Source organism: Labrus mixtus, chromosome 2 (genome assembly GCF_963584025.1).
Source record: "Labrus mixtus chromosome 2, fLabMix1.1, whole genome shotgun sequence".
NCBI lineage: Eukaryota > Metazoa > Chordata > Actinopteri > Labriformes > Labridae > Labrus > Labrus mixtus.
Genome location: NC_083613.1, coordinates 10303457 through 10327444, shown reverse-complemented (window position 1 = coordinate 10327444; position 23988 = coordinate 10303457). Strand labels below are relative to the sequence as shown.

Sequence of the window (23988 nt, the reverse complement as noted above, 5' to 3'; positions counted from 1 at the left end):
AGCTAACAGGAGGACGTAGGAGAAGCTGCGTTTCCGCGGACTTTGAATTTTTGCACATAGATGTGCCTAAACATGCACAGGACACTATGAAAACACACTAAAGAGCAAATAAAAAAGCATGATATGGGACCTTTAAGGTTTATGTATCGCTCCCTGTTGGCTTTGAATGCATCATGACAGAAGTAAGTCAACTCCTCCCCTGGTCCAACTCAGTATATTGCGCTGAGGGTATGTAAAGCACCTGCTGTGGCATCATGGTTTGTCCCTTTGTCTCTAACTGCCTTGAGGTAAAGCAGCCAAATGATTGTTTCAATATCTTGTTTTACTGTATATTTTGGTTAGAGGAAAAAAAAATACTTTCCTATCCCCTTTTGTTTGACCTTGATGAAAAATGTCACAAGGTCAGGGAGAGGTGTGAAGAAGAGGATAGGAAAAGATAACGGCTGTGAAAAGGGAATGCTACTGCATTTACACTCGCCAGATGTTACAGATGTCACGAGGGTCTGCTGTGTTTACAAAAAGAGTTCATTGATGTGTTCTTACTTGTTTGATGCAGCCAATAGAATCTGAAAAACTTGTAGATGAAAATGACCTCATTAAGGGGTTTGTGGCCAACATAAAGTAGTGTCAATGTATTACAATCATGTGCGATGCTTTTGTAAAAGACACATTTTTATCTGTAACATTAGTTCCATTATAAAGTAGTTCCTGTCTGCACTCACCTGTCTGCTTACCTAGATTAGTTAGTGAACATTTGTTTGTAGGTATTTGTGAGTGGTAAGTCGGACATCATCACTGCCTGAGGTTTCTGGTTATTACATGTTTATTACAATTTTGTCATGCGGTTTAATTATGTAATATCGTTTTTGTAGTCCAGGCCATCTCCCTGTAGAGGAAGTTGGTGTCCGGCCTGTGCTGGAGGCTACACACTCAGTCATAATAGTTTGTCTGATTGGGATTGCAGATTGCTGTGAGTAAGTAGCAAGGAGGATGGAGGATGGAGGAGAGAGCATTTCCTTTATCACATATTTCCTGACATGATATTTTTATTTAACCAAATACAGGCTATCTGTTTTGGGGTCTAGGCTGTACAAAAAGGAATTCATTCAAAAAAAAAAAAAGGAAACTTTCTCTACAGAGGGTAAAACTGCAGGAGCTCCAGCCCCTTTTTTGTCTATGTATGCCAGTGCCTGCAGCCACAGATATGAAACAGACTTGAGAGTGCACGCAAAGACATTTCCCAAACATCAAGATATTGCATAAAGAAAGCTTGACCCAGCTTTAGTTAAAAATGCCAAGTAGGGACTGAATTAATGAATCTCACAGATGACGTAAAGTAGCTCTGCTAGTACTGACACAGTGGCCACAGGGGGGTCTGTGTTTTGAATTAGATCAGTGCAAAGTCATTTTTTCTTACACCAGCACCTTTTTGTATCCATAAAGTAAATTGGGCAGGGAATAGAAAACCTAAAGTCATCTTGTGTATCTGTGTGCCTGTGTGTGTCCCTTTTGTAAGAGGCATATGGTGCCTGTCTCAACCTTTGCGAAAGGTTTCTTAAGGTGAGGCTACAGTACTTCAGGATGTTCTGTCTCTGCCAGGATCAGTATTCAGTATGTGAGGTACAAATGGGAGAAATTAGATTTCATACAGTTGGTGTGTGTATCTGTGTGTGTGTGAGTGAGAGAGTGTGTATGTGTCTTCATGTCTAATAGTCTCCTCACACTTTTCTCAATCAGATTACTCTCCTTCTGTGTCCGCTGCTTTCTGTCTGTCAGTGCAGCAGCTCCTGTTGCACCCATCCAGAAGCCCGTTGCCTGCCCCTCCCATCCTGCCTGGGGGACTGAACTACATGCATACACACACAAACACACACACACACATACCCTCCCCAACAAGTGTGATGAAACATCGGTGCTGTGGTCACAAACAGGCAGGGTGCACGCTGAAGCTCAGACAGCACAGGGACCAAAAGTGGCTGATTCAGCTTCTGAGTGATAGATTGAAAAGAAAAGAGGGAAGAAGAAAGTGACAGTATCACTTTGTGTCCTGCGTTGTGCTCTTAGCTTAGAGTTTGCGTGTGTGTGTGTGTGTCTACATGCACTTCAGACTGTCTGTGCCCCAGCAGACAGCAGCACACAGGTCATCAATGGAACTGTCAGATGATCCAAGGTCGAGGGGGCAAGAAGAGGCCCCCCCAGCACTCCCGCCTTGTGGGTCCCAAATGAGAAGCAGCAGCTTCAGTGCCTTCCAGCAGCAGGGCTACTCTGCATCTATCTTTCTCCGACGCAAAGACAAGCTGGAAAAGGTTAGTTGAGTACCTCTGCAAAATCATGCATTTCATCTTTTAACTGTAAATCTGACTTTTGGAAGCTCAAGCAGGGACGTTAAAACATACATGCACGTTACAATAAATGATCTTAAAGCTCCTGTAATGGGGTTTTAGCTGGTTATGAAATAGACTGAAATAATATTGTTGCCTTTATGTGACTTAAAAAAGCAAGTTTATATATATCTTGTAAGCCTAATTTCTAATGCTTGTAACCAATGCACATCCCCATTAATCACATTTTTAATCGCATGTGTGAAATCCCTTTATTTGCCATTTGAATTCAACCCTGCTTTTATTTAAAATAAAATAAGGACCTTGTGGGAGATCGAATGTTACAACATTAACTTAAACCCCAGTAAAGGAACTCGTTACAGGTAAAAGAAATTAAATGAAAATAGCTTAAGAGGACAGTAATACACTGACATGTTGGATGTCATAAGGTGGATATTACTTTTGACTTCTCAGCTAAACTGTCAAGGAGTTCTTTGAAGTGAAATGAGACATTCAAAGATGCAGCAGTGTCAGTCTTTTCCATTCATTCATTTCAGACTTGAGTTAATCAGCCCTGTAAAAGTGTATGAGGAGAAATGTATTAACCAGCACCATTGTCAGATAAAATACAAAAAGTATTCCCAGTTCCAAGAAGGCAACTTAGATGATTACGAAGTGGAGTCCTATTCATTCTGCATGCCTGTGGGGCTTCAGTCTCAGCACAGGAGGATCGCTGCTGAAGAAGAGTGCAATTGAGCTTTGTTGCCTCCAATGAGAATTGATTACCACTTTCTCCAGTGCTGCCCCACACACACACACACACACACACACACACACACACACACACACACACACACACACACACACACACACACACACGCGCGCGCGCGCGCGCGCACACACACACACACACACACACACACACACACACACAGCAGCCCCCAAACATTTTCCTTTGTTGTAGTTAGACAGTAACTGATTGGTTCCTAGATTGGGTTGTTCCAGCTGTGCTTGTTGTCTGGCCATCTGAAGATCAACATAACATTTTTGGGTTTGGCCCGACAAAATAATAATTGAGATCTCCCCTTCTGCTCTGGAAATTGTGGCAAACATTTTATTATAGCTTCTGACATCCCTGAAGCAGAGATTTATAGTCAGTATGTTTAGAGCCAGTCCATGGTCTGGGATCTGGTGACATTATCAGCTGCATAACTGCACAAGGACTCAGGGTTTTTTATGGGTGCACTAATACACACTGTCCTTTCACATCAAACAACACTTCCCACTTGTCCAAAAACCAAACACTTTCAAATCCACTGAATTAATTGGTCCTTCACTGCAACAAATGAGGTTCAGGGTGGATTTCTGGCCAATGACATTGTGTCTGTGCGTGTTTGTGAGTGAGTGAGGAATAAACCAAATTGCTTACAGTGATGATGATACATGCACGCCGTGTTTCTGGTATAAACAAGTGAGACTCAGATGTTTTGGGCTTTTCAATAAGAGGGCCTTTTTTCTGATTTGCCTAAGGAAAAGTTCATCTACTAGAAAAGTTGCATTTATGCATTTTTTTCCAGTATTGCTCTCCTTTTTCCTAAAAAACCCATTAAAGTTGTAAGGTTTGCAAATGAAGAATGAAACAGGTTTTCAATGGTAGAAGGAAGAACAGAATGCCACATGATACCATACCATACCATACCATACCATACCATACCATACCATACCATACCATACCAAACCATACAAACCATACAAACCATACAAACCATACCATACCATACCATACCATACCAAACCATACGAACCATACAAACCATACCATACCAAACCATACAAACCATACAAACCATACAAACCATACCATACCATACCATACAAACCATACCATACCATACCAAACCATACGAACCATACAAACCATACCATACCAAACCATACAAACCATACAAACCATACAAACCATACCATACCAAACCATACAAACCATACCATACCATACCAAACCATACAAACCATACAAACCATACAAACCATACCATACCAAACCATACAAACCATACAAACCATACAAACCATACCATACCATACCATACCATACCATACCATACAAACCATACAAACCATACCATACCATACCATACCAAACCATACAAACCATACCATACCATACCAAACCATACAAACCATACCATACCAAACCATACAAACCATACAAACCATACAAACCATACCATACCAAACCATACCAAACCATACAAACCATACCATACCATACCATACCATACCAAACCATACAAACCATACAAACCATACAAACCATACCATACCATACCATACCAAACCATACAAACCATACCATACCATACCATACCATACAAACCATACAAACCATACAAACCATACCATACCAAACCATACCAAACCATACAAACCATACCATACCATACCATACCATACAAACCATACAAACCATACAAACCATACCATACCAAACCATACAAACCATACAAACCATACAAACCATACCATACCATACCATACCATACCATACCATACAAACCATACAAACCATACCATACCATACCATACCAAACCATACAAACCATACCAAACCATACAAACCATACCATAACCATACCATACCAAACCATACAAACCATACCAAACCATACAAACCATACCATACCATACCAAACCATACCAAACCATACCATACCATACCAAACCATACAAACCATACCAAACCACACCAAACCATACAAACCACACCAAACCATACCAAACCATACAAACCATACCATACCAAACCATACAAACCATACCAAACCATACAAACCATACAAACCATACCATACCATACCATACCATCAAATCTTTTTTCAATGCTTTATCCTTCCCATCTCTTTCATCCATGATATGATACAGGATTTACAAATTGTTTCAAAATGTAAAAACTATTTATATATAACCAATATATATGTTTTACTTCATTTAATCCCTAATTGTATTTCTTGTTATTTGTATCCATTTAGTTAAAAAAGAGAAGAAAACAGGATCAATTGTAAAACATTTCATTGAGTGCCTGCGTTCTATTTTTTCTTTCCAATAAGAAAGTCCTTAGTCATGAAAAGAACTCAATGATTAAAACATTGATTAAACAGTCATTTCCTCCCCTCTCTGTTAACCATGTGCTCTGTTGGTTGTAGAGGCCGTGCTTTCTGAATACCAGCCTTACAGAATAATTTTATTCCCTGCTGGATCTGTATCCGCACACCAACCACAGCACGTTTGGCATGTGGCCCATGGCATAACGCCCAGTCAGCCTTCACTCAGCACATATCATCCTGACTATGACGCCACTGCAACTTTAAAACACGCCATGCCATGCGCACTGATGGAATCCTGCTGTTAAGCTTTTGGTGTGAAGGTGAAACACCTATACTCAGGTGTCCTTTGTTGACACTCACAGGCATAATGCATGCTAAACAGAAAAAAGCAGATCTCTTCTTGAATTATTTTGGCTGATTAGCAGGTCAAAATTACAGTGGCTGATTAGGGCGAATAATCAACGAACGAACAAATTGACAGACATTAAGAAAAACGTGTAGCATATTCAGAAAGATGCAGGTTTAAAAGCAACTTCTGTATTAGACAGAAAATGCATATCCAGCCTTCAACAGAAGTGCTCCAGTCCTGTAGGGACGCTTTGTGGAACAGTTTATTATAAATTGGAGTTAGCGAGGGAGACAAGGAAGTGAAGTTATTGTTTGGGTGGTAAAATGGCCAAGTCTGACGACTCAGACTACCATTAAAGTTACAACAGCTAGGAGATTTAAAGCCAGTCCAGCCAGGATTATGACACTTGTGGATGAGACAGCTATAAGCAAGGGCTCTGTCAGCACACCCCTCACAGTGAAAGTCTCGCTGTTAGGGGCATGTGTGAACAGGACATTCAGGAAGATTTCAGGGAACTGAAACTTTTTTAGGAATTGCATGTGTGAAAAAGGCTAAAGAGAAAAGTGGACAGTGGACACAGTAACACAAATACAAAAAGATAAAAGAAACTTATTGAAGCAATGCCAAAAACAGTAGTAAGAATATGACTAAGGGTGTCTTCACACCTACCCTGTTTAGTTTGCTTGAAACAAACTAAAACCTTGGTGCGGATGGACGTAACAGGCTCCCGTTGTGATGCACATTATGGGAAATAATTGTTTGGTTAGCAGCACAGTGTTGTTGTTTGCTAAAAATGAGTCGTGGTTCAACATGGAGCAGCTTTCTTGCAGCACGTCTTCGTCGTTTCAAAATGATAAACATCCCATCATAAAACCGACGTTGTATCAAACGCTCTTGCTGCTCAAAATGTTCTGCAAAACACTTTTTGAACTAAATCAATAACAACACACCGAGTGCAGCCCGCAAGATCTCCATGATTGTTTACTTTCACTTAGAGATTACCGCTTTACACTGCCCCAGACCTTTTTGGCCAATGTTGCAACAATCTTTGCACACAGGCTTCTTGCGAAAAGCGCAATGTGAAAACGAACCGCACCAAACCAAAAAAGAAACATTGTATTTTGGTTCGGAAAGCGAACTAAATGACTTTCCTGGTGTGAATACACCCTAATATTACCTTGTAAAAAAAAAATATATATATATATATATATAATATATATATTAAAGGAATCTAAATAAACAGGTATTGTTATTCAAAAATCGTTTTATCTTTAAATCTTTAAAAAAACTTTTGAAACTTTTTTTGAAGGAAAATCTAGAGATAGTCCTTGCTGTAAAAATAAATTACTGGCAAAATTTGTTGATTTTATTTGTCCCCAAGGTTCTTTCATTTCATTTCTTTGTCTACACTGTGCATAAAATCTTTAAAGGTGCCGGCCCATGGTGTTATGATTTACTCATTTGTGTAAGATGAGGACTATTTAGAATTGGTCCCTTTTGTTGGAGACTTTACATTACCAGATAATTATGTCCTGTACAAGGAGTCATGGAGGGGCAGGAATAAACCCATTATGGCTGCTGTGACCTCTGACGTGTGTTGCTTGTTGTTAAAAGAGCAACGATCAAGAAGAGCGTCTACATCTTTTTCTAACAAAGGGAAAAGGAAAATGAACTGATATGCATTCCATTCATTTATATTCACTGTTCACGGTGGTGACTGTGCAGTGAGTAAAGTGTTTATGTCAACAGTTTCTGAGCAGGATTGCAAGTGACTGTTAGCTGGAGGTTGTTGCAGCTCAGCTCAAAGTTGTCCTGCTGTTCTGTCCCAGCTGATGATGGTCAGTGAAACAGTAAAACAGCCAGTTTAGTTTGTCACCTTGATCCCCGCTGTTTTAAAAATGTGTTAGTGTTGACCTGATGTATGATGCTTTAGGAACATTCCCCTCTCCTGGGAAGTGGTCCAAACATTTCTGTACTCCTCTGTCTCTTTCATTCTGTTTCTTTTTCTTGCTCACCGACAGGGTGACGTGCAGAGGGCACAGACACAGACACACACAGCAGGTTCACCTGCTATGACTTTGTTTCTCTGCTCCCAATTTCTCTCTGGATATCACAGACTGCTCCACAAGTATTAACAGTATTTTAAAAGTATTTAAAAATCATTTTCTTACAGATGACACAGGCGTAGAATCATTTGCATCATTGATTAAAAAAAAAGTTCTAGATATTTTCATTTCTAAAAAGGAAATGATGTAAGATTACAGGCTTACACTTTATTCAAATTATTTGAAAGCCTAGGACTCACTAGTGCGTCTCAGTGGTAGAGTTGGTCGTCTTTCAACCAGAAGGTAGTTGGTTTTGATTCAGAACTTTTGAACCCAGCTCCCGCAGTCAACATGTTGAAATATTCTTCGGCTAAACACCAAACCATAAAATGCTGTGGCATAGCCTGCACATGTGCATGTGTATGATTGGAAATAAGTGATACTGAAGGTCACTTTAAATGCCATCCACTTACATCAGTGTATGAATGTCTGTGAATGGATGACGCCCTTTGAGTAGTCAGGAGACTAGAAAAGCACTATCTAAGTAAAGACTGAACATTCCCATGCTAATTATAGCATGGCAAGAATATGGTAAGCAGGCATAGCTAGCCTCTGTTTCTCTAGATTTTGTAAATAATTGAATTCCTTCATTCAGTATTTATTCAGTTGACTTTTCACTAAAAGAGATTGGAAGGTTTACTTACCAAAAAAACAAAAAACAGCATCCACCACAGCAGCAGCGAGCTGTGTTAGCATGTTAGCAGACACAGTCAATGGCTTTGTCCAAAATCACTCACTATTCACTATGTAATAAAAAAGTCATTTTGTAGTGGTGTCTGAATTCTTTGCATTGGTCAGAGTAAAGGATTGTCAACACAGTACTGTTAGTTTGTCCTAATGATGATGACAGGCTCGAGACCAGAGTCTTTAGTGAGTGAATGAGTTTTAGTTGGAAATTGTATGAATAATATAAGCATTATTATTATTGTCAACTGTTTTTTTTTAAAATAAACTCGGTATAATACAAGGTTTTGACCAAAATTCCTGCTGTAATTTATAGTTTTTATTTTTCGGCTTTGGTTGCCACTGTCTGTGGCCAGAGAGTGAGCGAATAGTGTCCGAAATGTTTTTTTTTATAGTGCTGAGTCAGTGCACTATATAGTCCACTACATCATCCTAGATAGTGAGTAGGGAGTAGGGAACAAGTGTGTGATTTGGGACACAACCTATGATTCAAAGGCCATATTGCTAACATGCTAATCCTTGGATTGACACTAGACAACCAACTCAGTTTCAAACAGTACACCAGTGTCCTCCGAAAAAAATAGCCATCAAAGACAGTCAGCCATCCACAAACTGAAAGATATTTTATGTTGCCCCCTATCTCCTCCTGCTGCTATATCATATGATCCAGACCATCCTCATGTACTGTTCCACCTGCTTCTTCAACATGGTGTTTGTTAAAAACTGGGCCAAACTCACATCACATCACAACCACGGCTACCAGAATAATTGGTCTCCCCACACCCAAGATAACAGAACTCAACAACAGGGTGATCACATGCATTGAAACCTCAATAGAACAGGACATCACTCACCCACAGAACACCCACCTCACCCCACTTCCCTCAGGATGGAGGTACGGAGCACTGAGGTGCAGATGTATGGAAGAGATTAGTGATCAGAATTCAAATGATAAAGCTAATTTGAAAATTCAAATGCATTAACAGAAATGCTGGTCGTCTTAGGAAATGTCTGATCCCTGCTGTTTTAGCTGCCTTAAACAAAAGGCCAGAGTGTAAACTTTTGATTGCTGTTTGACATTGTTTGTTTTATACACTGTGTATGTTCTTTGGAGGGAATTGTCTGTTCGGCAGAAACGGGGCTGTAAAAATAAATTTCCCCATGTGGACAATAAAGTCTAAATGCTTGACAGGTACAAAATACATGCTAACGTTTGTTAAATAGCACTTCATCCACTGAGCTGAGGGTAATGATAATATCATTATTTTATACATTTTTTCATAAAGTAAAGTACTGGTCAATTTTAGAAAACAAAATATGATTTAATGTTGGAGAATCATGTAGTCTTATAGTCTCTTAATCTTAAGAAAGACAATAAGGTGTAAACCAAATTTCTTGGCCAAACTCAAAGCAATCAATGGAAATGCAGTGAGTACAACTAAAAATATTATTTTACAAAACAATTTACCTGCCCGTTGTGTTTGTTTGTGCAGTCTATTGTTTACTATAATGTAAGAAATGTGAAACAGAAAACGTTCTTCTATCCTTTCTTTATAATATCTCCCTCATCTCCCATTAAGTCCTTCTTTTCCTCCCTTTGCAGCGCTGGCCAAAACAACAGGAGCTTGCCTGCAGTCAGCAGCATATGTTGTTTTCTGCTTTAAGGCAACACTATATTAGGGGAGGGAAATGGGTTGAGGCGAATTAGAGAGTGGAAGAAAGTGTAAGCATATTTCATATTTTCTACAGTGAAGCCCTTTAATGTTCTTCTGCACAAATGCAGGAGGCAGAGCTTTAGAATTGAAAGTGCAACATGAATGAGTGCCCCGCAATCCGGCGCATTACTGAAAAGCACATTTATTACAAAGATTTAAACACAGTGGGGATTAAAGCAGACAGCATTGCTGACTTACAGTCAGGTCATTATAAATGAGAACTATAGAAATTCTTTTGTCTTCTCTGGACAGAACTAGGCACATAAATGTGTGTGTGTTGGAGTGTGTGTATACAGTATGCCCCACCTAATCAAAACAATTTGGTAGTTTCGCTGCAGCTGTCACACACACTGGATCACCAATGGCACAGTTCAGCATCCATCCTTTCTACAGCCGAACCCAACAGCTGCCAGATGAGTTCTGTTCACCAGGCTGATAAAAAAGGAAGATAAAGAGAGAAGAGGAAGAGGAGGGAGGGATTGAGGAGGAGGACAGGGGTGTTGCTGTAGCTCCCAGCTACAGCTTTGTATTGGCCGTTTGAATGAGAGAGGGCTGGTCCGTCTCCATCTCTCTCACCACCTCCACTGAGAAGAGAGCACAGAGTGAGCTACACACACACACACACACACACACACACACACACACACACACACACACACACACACACACACACACATACAGTCAGAGGCTGGAGGAACCATGTCGGGACATGGGACGGACCAGGAGCTGAAGTGCACACACATACCTTGCAGAACGGTGAGGGAGCAGCAGGATGAAGTCAGTGGCAGTGTGTGAAACCATCAGACTGTGGAGTGGAGTGATGAAGACAAAAAGGCAGACGGAGAAAGATGTGTGACTGAGCTGCTGTTTTTCACCTGTCACAGAAGTTAGAATGAGTGCTGCTCTCATGGCGGGACCGGCCCCTCAGGAGCCCATGAAGGTGACGTTTACCTCCCTCAAATCTTCCCTTTGCATTTTTCTAATCAGCATTTAGGCCCATTAATCTCATTTAGTCTGTGGGTGGGATTCTGGTGCATGCTTGTCTGAGACTTTCCTCGCTTAATTAAAGTAATACATTCAATTGCATGATCTCTTAAATGTGAGATGTGTTCTTCAAATATCCAGTGGAAACACAAATGTGTGTATGATAAACAAAGTGAGGCAGTCATTAAATTCATTCATTATTGGATCCATTAAAAATAAGTCTTTGAATTATCAAATACATTTTAAGACTGTAAAATGTCAGAAAAGAGAGGGAATATTCTTTGTCAATTTATTACAGCATGTATATCAGAATGTGTTTTTTTATGACAGTACAAGCCGCCCCAATATCAATCATGGAAAAAATAATATTCCTTCTGTTGGACGCTTGAACCAGCTACTTGACATTTTGTATGTTTAAAATATTTATTGCAGCAGAACATACAGAAGGCTACTGTAGTTCGTATTTGGCGTCTAGGCTCCGACCTCATCACTCCTCACAGTTTTAATTTAGATGCAGAAATTTGAGGAGTAATGGGATGATATCTTACCCCCCCCCCCCCCCCCCCCCCCCCCCCCCCCCCCCCGGTGGAGCCTACAGGTGGATGCTCGGGGTGGTAGTGGGGCTGAGCGAGAGTGCAGCACTGGTGCAGGTCAGAGCTGGCAATGAGAAAGCCGAGGGTGAGACCAGAAATCTTAAATCAGCTAATTGGAAGGCGGTGTTGTCATATGATTAATGAGAATGACGCATGTCATGTGTGAAATCAGTTCAGCTCGAGTTGACCGCCTGAACTAGCTCGTAGGCGTTGCCTCATTTTTGGCCAAATAAGTTTAGAAATCAAAATCTTCCATTTACTATATTATAAAACATTGACAATTATTATTTGGCATATTTTGGAATCCTGATCCACCTAATGATATTGTTGTAGTCATGTAGTGAAATAAAAGGATTAATGGTTTCTGCTCTGAACCCTCTGCAATGTTGATTTTGACTGCATTGAAAACAGCTGCTGAAACCTACGGTGTACAGTGTTGTTGTGTTTTGTCAGTGAAGTAAATCATATAGCTGTCAGTCTCTCTCTCTGTCAGCCTTGTTCTGTATCATGAGGACTTTTTTTTCCAGATGACATGTACACATCCACAAGTGAAGCGTGGTCCTTGTGCTGAATGTGATGAAGAGCTCAGAGGTCTCGGTGGAACACATGGGGCGTGTTAGGTGTATCGGGCTGGAACCCTCCTCTTTCAGCCTCATCGCCTGAGACGGACAGTGAAGAGAGGAGTGGGAGATCAGGTTGACACAGATCCTCAGGCCCACACCTTATCTCTGACTTGCTGCTGAATATTGTCTTTCTTTGGTTTTTATGCTCACATTCTCTAAAGGTTGTTGCTGCGAGACATCTTTCTGAGAAAAGTTGACGCTAACGATGCTGAACTTATCATCAGGGTGTGATTGATTGAGCACAAGAAAAGAGAATATTTAATGAGACATGATGACGGCTTGAGAACCGACAAAGCCAAACAGTGCAGGGAATGAGATGTTGAAAATGTGTAGTGGTAAGCAAAACAGAAGTGCCAAACTGCAGTTTTAAAACAGTGAAAAATCAAAACTCCCCGGGCCAGATCAGGGCAATAAGGCTGCAGCATCAACACCCCTGACCACTCTGACTGTCACTCAAGCCTTATTACAACCCGTATATACTGCACCACATACATGCACACTAGTATAGAATTTAATATTGCTTGTTATAGATGCGACATTAGATGCATCCATTCTCGCACAGAGGTCATAAAATCTCCTTCAGCTGGGAATAGCTCTGACAACAATGCAGAAAGTAAGTATAAAACAGAGCTTTAAAGTGATCTTTGTGGTCGGGTTTCAGCCTGTATTCATTTTCCTTCAGCTGGAGAGTGTTACGCTTCACTTGCACCCAAACATTTATGAATCTGGGGAGTTTCAGTTCAACAGTCTGAATCCCTCATCAGCCTGGTTGTCAAATCAAATGGTTTCTCCAGTCAAAAGAAGACATTTGGTTGTTGTTGTATTGATCATGAATCCATATCCTCTTATCAATAACATTGATTGAGGACATTAGCATTTAAAAGCAGATAATTTCCCTTTTGTACACCACCAAGCAGTATCTGCTATGTCAATGTGTCAATGTGTTCTCTGCAAATAGTCAACCTGCTTTGCAACAGCTATAAGGGAGGAGTTGAGCTCTACAGTGCTGCAGATTTCCCTTTCATAATTATGTCAACCTTTTCCTTAATGTGTGTATACGTGTGTGTGTGTGTGTGTGTGTGTGTGTGTGTGTGTGTGTGTGTGTGTGTGTGTGTGTGTGTGTAACTAATTTTCCAGACCCAGCAGAAGTGCATCGCCATCTTTGCCCTTCTCTGCTGTTTCTCCGTGCTGGTGGCACTGATCTTCTCATCGGTGGAAATTTGGGGAGACGTTGAGGATGGGATCACAGAGGAGAACTGTTGCAGTGACTGCAGGTAAGATGCTTTGTGTCTGATGTGTTAGCATAACAAGGGGAAAAATGAAAAGGTTTGGATCCTTGTATGGTGGAAGATATCTATGAAGATTTCCGATTTAAGCATACCCAGAGACCCTTTTTTCATGATATAATTCTCAGTTGAGAGTATATAAACTTAATCTGTTAAAATAATAAATGATCAGTGCCCGTATTCACAATCATTCTGAGAATACTCTCATTGAGCTCCTAACTTATCTTTAAGATTCTAGCAAGGAGTCCAAGCTTTTAGTGATTTAGGAACACTCTCAAAGCAACATTGAAGTGGTAAAGACTTTGAGTTTGGAGGCGGGATTGACCCCATTGCTAAGCACGACACAATCTTTCAAAAGCTTTGATTGGTTGATCTAAACCTACCATCCCAATGATAATGGGCATAGAGGGACTGTCAAATCGATCAGCCTAATCATAGAATCAGACATATTTATAACAACTATTTTAGTTAATGAACATCTCTTGAATAAACTTTAAGGCTCTATATAGCCTGACATTTTTTGGAAATAATTATGTTTTAAATTGAAAGATTGGCATAAAAATATGACACATATATTTCCATATGCAAAGACATCAAATAATGTTATTAGTTGATATTTATTTTTGTCTGACTTTCCCCCTCATCCATCCAAGTTTCTGCGACCCCCCTATTGACCCCTTGCGACCTCTCAGGGGGTCAGGACCCCCACTTTTAAAAACAAAAAAAACTGTCCTAGGTTACTACGCAGGATTTTGGGTACCTCATTTTAAGTTGGGTTTTCTAAAACTTTCAAACCATATTTCTACACACTCTTGAAAGAGAACTCCCTCAACTTAGCATTGTGCTACTTTGTATAGCCTATGCCAGACGTAAGTTGACATGTTTAATAAGTAGTTTTTATTAAATCTACACTCTCTTAGTCCCAGTCGAAACCTGATGCCAACATTTACCGCCATGCAACTTATCAAGTTCAAAAGTGTCATGTGTAAAATGTGGTTGTGTTATGCTAGTTTTTTGCTAATGTAGCATGGAGCTACTTGGCTTAGATTCAGATGAGGTCTGCTAGCTCTGTAAGCTAACTTCTTGACTCCACACCCCAAGTTAAAGTTTTCCCATTTTCAAACTTTTTACCCTTAACTGACATGGACTTCAAGTTCAGTTCAGTTCAGTTTATTAGTTTTATTGAATCAGGAACAATGTACAAAATAGCTTTAGTCTAAGAGGACTGAGAGATGCTTTGTACCGTAGGCCTAATGGATTTAGCTAACTAGCTGTTGTCCCTGGGAAGATGATGACAAAAGTTAAATACAGATCAACCAGTCATCTATATACACGCATGCACACACACATTCATAACATAACATGATTCATTTTTTTTATTTTTCGATTCAACCAGAGGCTCCAAAAACTAAATAAGTACGTGTTATTTTCAGCATCGAGCTTGTGGAGAATATTCCAGATGACCTCTTCCTCCCAAAGGATGGCAGACCCCACCTCCCCCTCTCTGCTGGCTTTCATATTCTGTTGGACCAAGCAAAGCATTCGGTTGAGGTTGTGTCACCTGCCTGGTCCTTAAACCCCTGGGATTTGGAAACAACTCCAAGCTCTGCCAAACAGGTACAAAGTCAGGGCAGAGAGTCTGATTTAATCTCCTGTATTTCTGCAGAGCCTGAACCAACTGCATTTCCCAGGGGGCTTCGTAAGAGGAAATGCAATTATTTTCAAGTAAATCTGTGTGTAGTCTTTTAATGAGGTTATTCCTGCAGAGATGGTTAAGTATTAGCCTTTAAAGAGACATCCAGACATCCATGCTCAACTAATACAGAACATCCCTCTCCTCCTCAGGGTCAGCTTTTGTTCCAGAGACTGCTCAGCCTGAAATCTCGTGGGGTTAAATTGAAGATTGCCAGCAGTCTGACTAACTCTGCTGAACTGAAGACCTTGGCAGCACACAGTGAGTGGCTGTCATATTTTCATTTGACAAAAGCAATTTGTTATGCCGCGTAGCCAACCAGAAACAAAAAAAAGAAGAATTTATGGTATAGAGGTCAGAAGCTGCCAAAATAGAAAATGAATAAATGTTTTTTCTTGTGTCACTTGAAAACTATTCGACTCACTTTCTTTACACAAAGAATCGTGTTTGCTATAATCAATATGTGATTTGTATTATTCTTGCATCTATTTGTAATTGATAGAATGAATAGAGAGCGTATGTGTTTCATATTAAACATTTTGAACACTAAACAGATAAAATGCTCAAAAAAGATTTAAAGCTCCTGTTACGGTTTTTGGTTCAATTATGAAAAAGAGTGAGATTAATATTGATGCCTCTATATGATATGTAAGCAACCAAGACCATCAACATTATCATTTTTAATGTCTGAAACCGCTGCTGCAGGGTCGGTTTTAGACGTGGTGATAAACTGCATGCTGCAGAAACACACTTTATTTATATTTTCCACTGTAATGATTTGAGATGAGTCATACATTTGACATCCAAGAAAGCGAGATGATTTTTTTTCCCAACTTAAATAGCGTTACTTAAGCATGTACAGGACAAAATCCGCAAATATCGCATTGTCCAAAGGGAGTGCCAAAATCAACACACATTGATTGTTTCTCACAGAAGCCATAGGGAAATGTATAAATAATTCATGCAGAATTAAGTAAATTTGGATTAACAAAGCCCCCCACTTTTAATGTGCAGTATCCAACATTATATGTTGTCCCTTTAGTTTTGTTGTTCTGATGTTGATCAGTAATCAGCGTTCTACAGTCCAATTATTTTACTGCTCATTGTTGTGTTTTTGTTAAATGGATTGCGATGAATGTTGGACAGAGACCCAAACCAGGCTGCTATATTTAAAGTTAAAATAATCAGATCATTAGTTGTTATTGTTATGTCTGCAGATTCTTTCCTGTATGTTTAAGTACCTAACAACTCACTTGAAAAATGCACCATGATCCGTGCATAAACCCCTTTTTAAATATATAACTCCTGTAATATTTTGAAATTTAAGCACTTTTTACAGATGCCTCTTTTATGTCCGCAGCACATAATTGAGTAGAAGCATAAAGAGCATGTGATTTGTTTGAAGAAAAACAGTTCTAGGCTGCACTTAGAGCATGCAGCCCAGTCCAGCAGCTCTGCAGAACAGGTTAGCCATTGTTCATAGCTGTCAAATTTCAAAATGAAGGTCAAAAAAATCATGAATGTGAAAATGAACCTGACTTCTCTCAGGCTGGCGGCCTGCTGTGCCCACCTGCAGGTCAGGCAGCTCAAGGCCAACAGGCACATTTCCAGATTTCCCTCTTTCTAATTCTTTTAAACTTTACATATGTGTGTCTCATTATCTAGATGCAGAGGTTCGTTTCATTAATATGACAGCTCTTACAAGAGGAGAACTACATTCCTCATTCTGGATCGTGGATCGGAAGCACATTTACATCGGGAGCGCTGACATGGACTGGAGGTCACTCTCCAAGGTAACAACAAACATCAACAACAGGAGTTTGCAGAGTGATATCAGAGAGGAGGATAAATGAGCCTCTGCAGTCAGGCGTGGTCAGGTCTGCAGTTCATTTCTGGACTGAAAATGGCAACAGAAGCCTTTGGTCTCTCAGTAAAGAAGACTAGACTCACTCAGTTTTAATTAAATGATAACCTTGGCACCCTGCAGGGACTTCAAACATATACAGTTCAGATTAGTTTCACTCTACACCTGTACCTTTTAATGCACTTACTCCAGCAACTCCTAATGGGCATCAGGAAGATTTAAGATTTGCTGTCTGAGGCGGGCCAGAGAGACAAGTAGCATTCACTTTGCATTTAATATGTAATCCACAATAGTGGAGGAACCACAGAGCATTAACATACGACTTGAAGTGATTACCTGGCACTTTTCATGCCTCAGCGCTGGCTGGAAGTAAGACTGTTCAGTACAATTAACTAAAGAGCCAGAGGGAGGAAACAGACACATATGTGTTCATACACACACACACACACACACACACACACACACACACACACACACTTGCGCACATGCACACAAGTACTGAGAAAAGCAAATGATGGAAGAGCTGGAAAGAAGAGAGACAAAAGACAGTTGGGCAGAACTGACTTAAATTCACGATACATGTTAGCAGACAAAACCACAACCTCTTTATGCTTCCTTCTGGGTCAGTCACTGAAATAGAATAAACATGAAACAAATTTGAAACAACAGTTAATGACCGGGCTAGAATACATTAAGAACGGCTTGCTCTTGTTTGCTTTTCTCTGCCAGGGCCAGCCCTCTAATTAATTTTGCTCCCTTTTCTAATTTCTGATCCCCGTTTATTAAAATTACATCAATGGTCAAATAAGTATGACATATGGAACAGTCTATCCTGAAACATTAGATAAAAGAGCAGGAAAAGATTCTGGTACTTGCTGCAATTTACATTTGAATTGTCATTCCAAAATTTACAAAAGACAATCAAATTGCATTTTGTGAAGAAAATTTCAAGGAGAATGATTATTGTAAAACCCATCATGGTCAATATATCTGTTTAATATACATTTATAAAACTTCCAAAGTTAAAAAGCTTCAATTTGAGCCCAAGATGATTTTGTATCTTCAATATTCCCCTTATTGTGGCCCGAAATACTTCACAGTAATGACTGGAAGGATTGTGATTAAATTAGTTACATATGTCCTATGTTCACAGAGGAAGTTTTGAGTCACTTTTGTGATACCCTGGCTTTTCTATTACACTCATATTTGCGGTTTTGATTGAAATGTCTAAACAATTACCGAAACCGTTTGCCATGAAAGCGGGTACGCTCAAATCCCCCTCAGGACAAATACCTCCTCCTGCTCACAGCCTCCCTGCTCGTCACACAGACAGAATAAGCACGGATATATGAGTGATTTCTAAAATGCTTAACTGTCCAAAGTCCCTGATGATCTCTTAATTTTTCATTTAGCACTATGATCCTTTCATTCTTTCAGTTTATCAGTTTCAGTTTTTTGTTTTGTTCAAAGCTGCACACCTGCAAAGCCTGAGACACACTCATCAGCACATGTGGTTAGTGCTAGCAACCATAACCTGCCAAATCATTAGCATTGTCATTGTGTACAAGTTAGCATGCTGATGTTAGCCTGTAGCTCAGAGCAGTGCTGAGCCTCACACAGCCACTGGCAGAGACTTTTTTCTCCCTTTGGAAGAAAGATTGAATTAACATAGTTCAATATACAACTACCATTATATTATCAAATCCTCATTCCGTTTCCCTATTCTTCCTTTAAATAAGCATCAGTTTGACTTTTTATCTCACTCTACTTCCTCTCTCACATTGCTAAAAAACATTTCTATAGAGTGTAAACTACTCTCAGCATGCAACTTTTCTGCTGATTCACCTCTTCCTGTGTATTTCTTTCTGACACCCCGCAGAGGAAAGAATTGGGGCTGGTGTTGTATAACTGCAGCTGTCTGGCTCTGGACCTCCACCGAGTCTTTTTATTTTACTGGCAGCTCCACAACAAGGACTACATCCCCTCCATCTGGTCGAAGAGAGTTACAGCCCTCTACGGGCGGCACGATGCTCTGGAGCTGCAACTCAACTCTACAGAGGCCTCTGCTTATATATCTGTGAGGAAGCACTTTGTTATGTTGCAGTATCAATACCCCATTAAACACATAGATTTACTTTATAAGACAATGTATGCTACAGACCACAGATTGTGTCAGTATTAAATTCTGAGTCTGGTTTACATTCCTCCTAAGGCCACAATTTCCTGATTCTGGACTGGATGGTGAATATCGTTACAAAAGTTTCATTACAGGCTAATAACATCCCCACGCAGGGTGTGATTAATCACGTTAATATCATGCTGAGGAGCATCCTGGGTCTGAAAATCTCAGTACGTCAGCCTAATTTGACAGTAATGAATCTTGTTACCCTCCTAGCGACAGGACGCTTATCAGTTGCATTTTGCACATTTATCATCCTATAGGAGCTAATGAAGCCATGCTGTCACAAGCTGCTGGCAACTCCAGCCTACTCTTGTTCCTTACACCTTCTAGCAGCGAAATATTGATGAAGAAATGCGCCTTGTTGTTCATCTTTTTTTATCTCTTACACCCGATCTGTTAGACATTTGGAAAAATGACAAACCAAAAGAAGATCCTTGTTGGTGTGAAATAGTAAATTGAAATAAACTGTTAAACTATTTTTATTGAACTCTAATTAGAATTAATAATGTGGTTTGAACTGAATGCATAGTTAAAAATAGATGAGTGTAAGTCAACCCTTTTTTTCCATTTTATTCATACACATTTTGTATTACTTATTTTTTGTTTCTTTTCTGCAGACCTCTCCTGAAATTTTCTGCTCTAAAGATCGCACCAGAGATGTAGATGCCATCTATCAAGTCATCCAGAGTGCAAAGACATTTATCTTCATATCCGTGACAGACTACCTCCCTCTGGTGAGCAGGAGTTTCAGAGGAACCACCAGCACAAGGTACACCCAAACTTTTATTTATAAAGGCTCTGACATTCAAACATAGTAGCTCGGGTAAAACAAGACAAAGAAACAAGAATCTAGGGAAACTATTGTTGCTTTGAGATTGTTGAGCAGTGTCGAATTGCATCTGCTGCATCAACAGGTACTGGTCCCATATTGATGAGATGATCAGAGAAGCCGTGGTGCTCAGAGGAATCAAAGTTCACCTGCTGATTAGCTTGTGGAAGAAGACTCATCCCCTCACCTTTAACTTTGTCACCTCCCTCATGTCGCTCTGCATGCCGCTACACAACTGTTCATTAGAGGTGGTGCGTGAGTTCAAATGATTTTCTTCAAGTTTTTGTATTTGCAGTGAATTACGGGGCATTCTTCTTGATTGATTATGGAAATGTTTATTTGAAACTGATCTTCATTATTCATGTGTTTGCAGAGGTTTTTCAGTCACAAGGAGCAAAAGGAAGATGTTAAACATGGGCTCAACCACAACAAGTACATGGTGACCGACAACGCCCTCTACATCGGTAGGCAATGTTTAATCTATCTGCAACCAATGCAACGTACTTCAAATGGACTCTTCTTTGGCTATTTTACATATAGTCACACATAGTAAAGGTATTTTTGAAAGTCAGGCCTTTATGTAAACCATATGTGGTAGATTCTTTAAATAGATTTTTGGTACGAAGGTAACAAAGACAAAATCTGAAGAACCAGAAATCCAAGTTTATTGTCATGAGATAAGACTTCTTCAATATTGGAGTGTTTCTGTTTGATTTTTTAAATATGCAGGTTTGAAATAATGGCTTTAAGACTTTAATGATTAGTTTGATACCATTTTTACATCTTTCCATCAGTTATGAAGCTACGAGACCGTTAGCTCAGATTAGTCTAGCTTTGCTTAGCTAGGTCAGATAAATTAACCACTCAGAAGCAAGCTTACTGTACCTGGTAGGCAAAAAGTCCAAGAAATTACTCTTTCGAAAACAGCAACTTTTTGTTTATATGCCGTCATTTTTTAAATGATTTTATAGCCTAAATTACTTTATTATTATTTTTATTATTTGAGTTTATTACACTTATTTATTGTGATTATTTAATGTACAGTACATCATGGAGTAGTAGACTGTGTTGGATTAAGTACTTTTCAGCAGGATTACTTCAGATGTATTATTTCAGGTTTACATAATTAAGTGTAGCCTACAATTACATATAATCACTATTTGACTTTCACTACATTTTAAGTGTGTTTACATGCTCTCAAGGACTACAGCATCTGTACATGGGGCGTGTGCACTAACCGTTAGGCTACCACCCTTAAAACTGTTGATCTGCTGATCTTTGAGTGAGTCTTGCTGTGTTGGTGTCGACCTTGTTGAAAGAGATTTTGTAGCTTGCTTATAACCCACAGCCAGAAGGACTGGAGAAGGTTGATAACCAAGAGAAGAGGGTTATAATTATACCAAAAACACATGATGTCAACAGAGCTTCAGGAAGGCTAGCTATGCTAAGACAACGGTTTCCTTGGTGTATTTTTATATTTAAAGTACAGTACATGATACTTATCACAGTTTTTAAACTATATATTATATATATAGACAAATATTTACTCGTTCAGACACAGATACGACACAAACACACCAAACAACAAACCAATAGTTTATAGATTTTTGGTATGCTAACAAAGACAAAATCTGAAGAACCAGAAATCCAAGTTTATTGTCATGAGATAAGGCTTCTTCAATACTCAATATTGGAGTGTTTCTGTTTGTCCTCAGGTAACCATGACTGGGTTGGGAGCGACTTTGCCATGAGTGCAGGAGTTGGGCTGGTGGTCAAGATGACAAATAGCCCCACGGACAGGGGAGTGACAATCTTGGAAGCCGTCAAGGCTGCTTTTGAACGAGACTGGAGGTCACGTTACGCAAAGAGTCTGCAAGTTAACAGAGATCAACAGGGAAAATACAGACACCTGCTACAAAAGAGAATTCACATGGAGCCTAAAGAGGAAAACAAGTGGAACGACCCTTTACCTTTATAAGCACAGAATGTCTTTCTATATCCTAAAGTCTTGTTTGCTGAATACGCTTGATTTTACAACACATATGCACAATATGAGAATGTGACTTAGACTGTTAGACTTGAATTTATTTTTGTGATGTCATTTTTAGATTCAATAACAGTCAGAAATAACTTAATAACTTGACTCATTCATGTTGCAAGCTACAGTGACTGTTTGTAAATCACTAATTAATTATCAACTGTCATATGAGCATGCTATTCTGCATGGATATTGAAAGCAATATTCATACTGGAACTATATACTAAGACAAGCAATATGCTGATTATAAAATCAATATGCACTATACCAAACTTATACAGTATGAATCCATAAATGCATTCCATCAAACTCACCTGAACCTGTTTATGGAAGATTCTCCGATGATGCACTTTTTTGGTAAACAGTTGAGATATATTTCTTAACTCTATAAACTTTTTGATGCTCTCTGCATGCACACTGTAGCATGTAGAAACCTTAAACTGCCTTTCGATGTAATGCTTTTATTTCTTTATTGACACACACACAAACATGTTCATGCAATAGTTTCACAGATATGACAACAACTGTAAGGATGTCATTACTGTATCTCAAGTTTTCATCTGCCTTCATAAATGCGCCCTTTTCCTAACTGTTGTTGTGTTTATTAGAGCATAATTTCACTGGGTTGCATGGAGTGCCTCACATTAACACTCCCACACTACAGCATAACAAGGTCAGGGGCTTTTCTACAGATAATGGTCTCATACCTCTGTCTTTGTCCCGTTTACTGCTTTACAGAATTGAATTACCATGTAGCACTGCCTGACCATTGTTCTCTTCCTATTCTAAGGAATTTTCAAAAAAGGGTTTTATGGTTGACAAAAACAGTGGTATGTAGGCTGGCATAGCCATCCGGGGCAAGCTCAGAGGGGTGGCCATTGCTTTGTCAAAATGTTGGACTTGAAAATGACTTTTTACGAAAACAACAATTACATAAGACAGGTGAATACGAGAGGATTAAGTGCATCAAAAATTGAAACTGTTTTTGCTTACAACTTTTTAAACACAGGTTGACATGCAAAATTAGACTAACATTTATCAGCAACTAATTGCCAACATTTAAAAAAATTGCACTACTACTTTGCACTTTTAATGTTAAGACCAAAACGTTTTGTTTTTTGGTTTTTGGGTTTTTTTTTTCAAAAATTGGGCTTCCAGCAATATAGATTTTCAATCGTTTTGCAGTAAATTATATGCTGCTTTAAAAAATGTGTTTTGGGATGTAAATGGTAAATGGACTTGAGCTTATCTAATGCTTTTCTAGTCTTCTGACTACTCAAAGCACTTTTACACCACATCTCACACCTACACATTCACACACGCATGGCAGAGGTTGCTAAGTAAGACCATCAGAAGTAACTAATACCATTCATACACCGCTGACAAAGCAACGGGAGCAGTTCAGGATTAAGTGTCTTGCCCAAGGACACATCGGACATGTTGTTGCAGGAGCTGGGGATCGAACCCTCGGCTTTCCAGTTGAGAGACGACAACTCTACCAACTGAGCCAAAGCAATGTTGTGAGGGTGGGAGTTTTGGGCTAATAAAATGGGCTAACAAAACACTTCGCTATATAGGCGTAATAATAATAATAATACATTTTATTTATAACACA

General features: G+C 39.4%; 1 protein-coding gene across 2 annotated transcripts; it reads left to right on the top strand.

Moving 5' to 3' along the window:
* Positions 1-1928: 1928 nt before the first annotated feature.
* On the top strand, positions 1929-22962 carry pld5 (phospholipase D family member 5). 2 transcript variants are annotated; one of them, XM_061051221.1, is made up of 10 exons: positions 1929-2306; positions 13619-13755; positions 15201-15384; positions 15613-15721; positions 17126-17253; positions 19204-19401; positions 20124-20275; positions 20421-20586; positions 20709-20799; positions 22051-22962. In XM_061051221.1, exons 1-10 carry the CDS (start codon positions 2097-2099, stop codon positions 22311-22313), a joined length of 1638 nt encoding a protein of 545 aa, XP_060907204.1. In that variant the 5' UTR covers positions 1929-2096; the 3' UTR covers positions 22314-22962. The 2 variants fall into 2 exon arrangements, with proteins under 2 accessions (XP_060907204.1, XP_060907213.1); XM_061051230.1 differs by lacking the exon at positions 1929-2306 and adding an exon at positions 10898-11221.
* Positions 22963-23988: the final 1026 nt, after the last annotated feature.

What these genes read in the sequence shown, in the direction of transcription:
- pld5 (XM_061051221.1), top strand. Translation starts at nt 2,097, where the DNA reads ATGCACTTCAGACTGTCTGTGCCCCAGCAGACAGCAGCACACAGGTCA. An exon ending in CTCCAAGCTCTGCCAAACAG is followed by an intron (nt 15,385 to 15,612) that starts GTACAAAGTCAG and finishes TCTCCTCCTCAG; the next exon opens with GGTCAGCTTTTGTTCCAGAG. An exon ending in AGGCCTCTGCTTATATATCT is followed by an intron (nt 19,402 to 20,123) that starts GTGAGGAAGCAC and finishes TCTTTTCTGCAG; the next exon opens with ACCTCTCCTGAAATTTTCTG.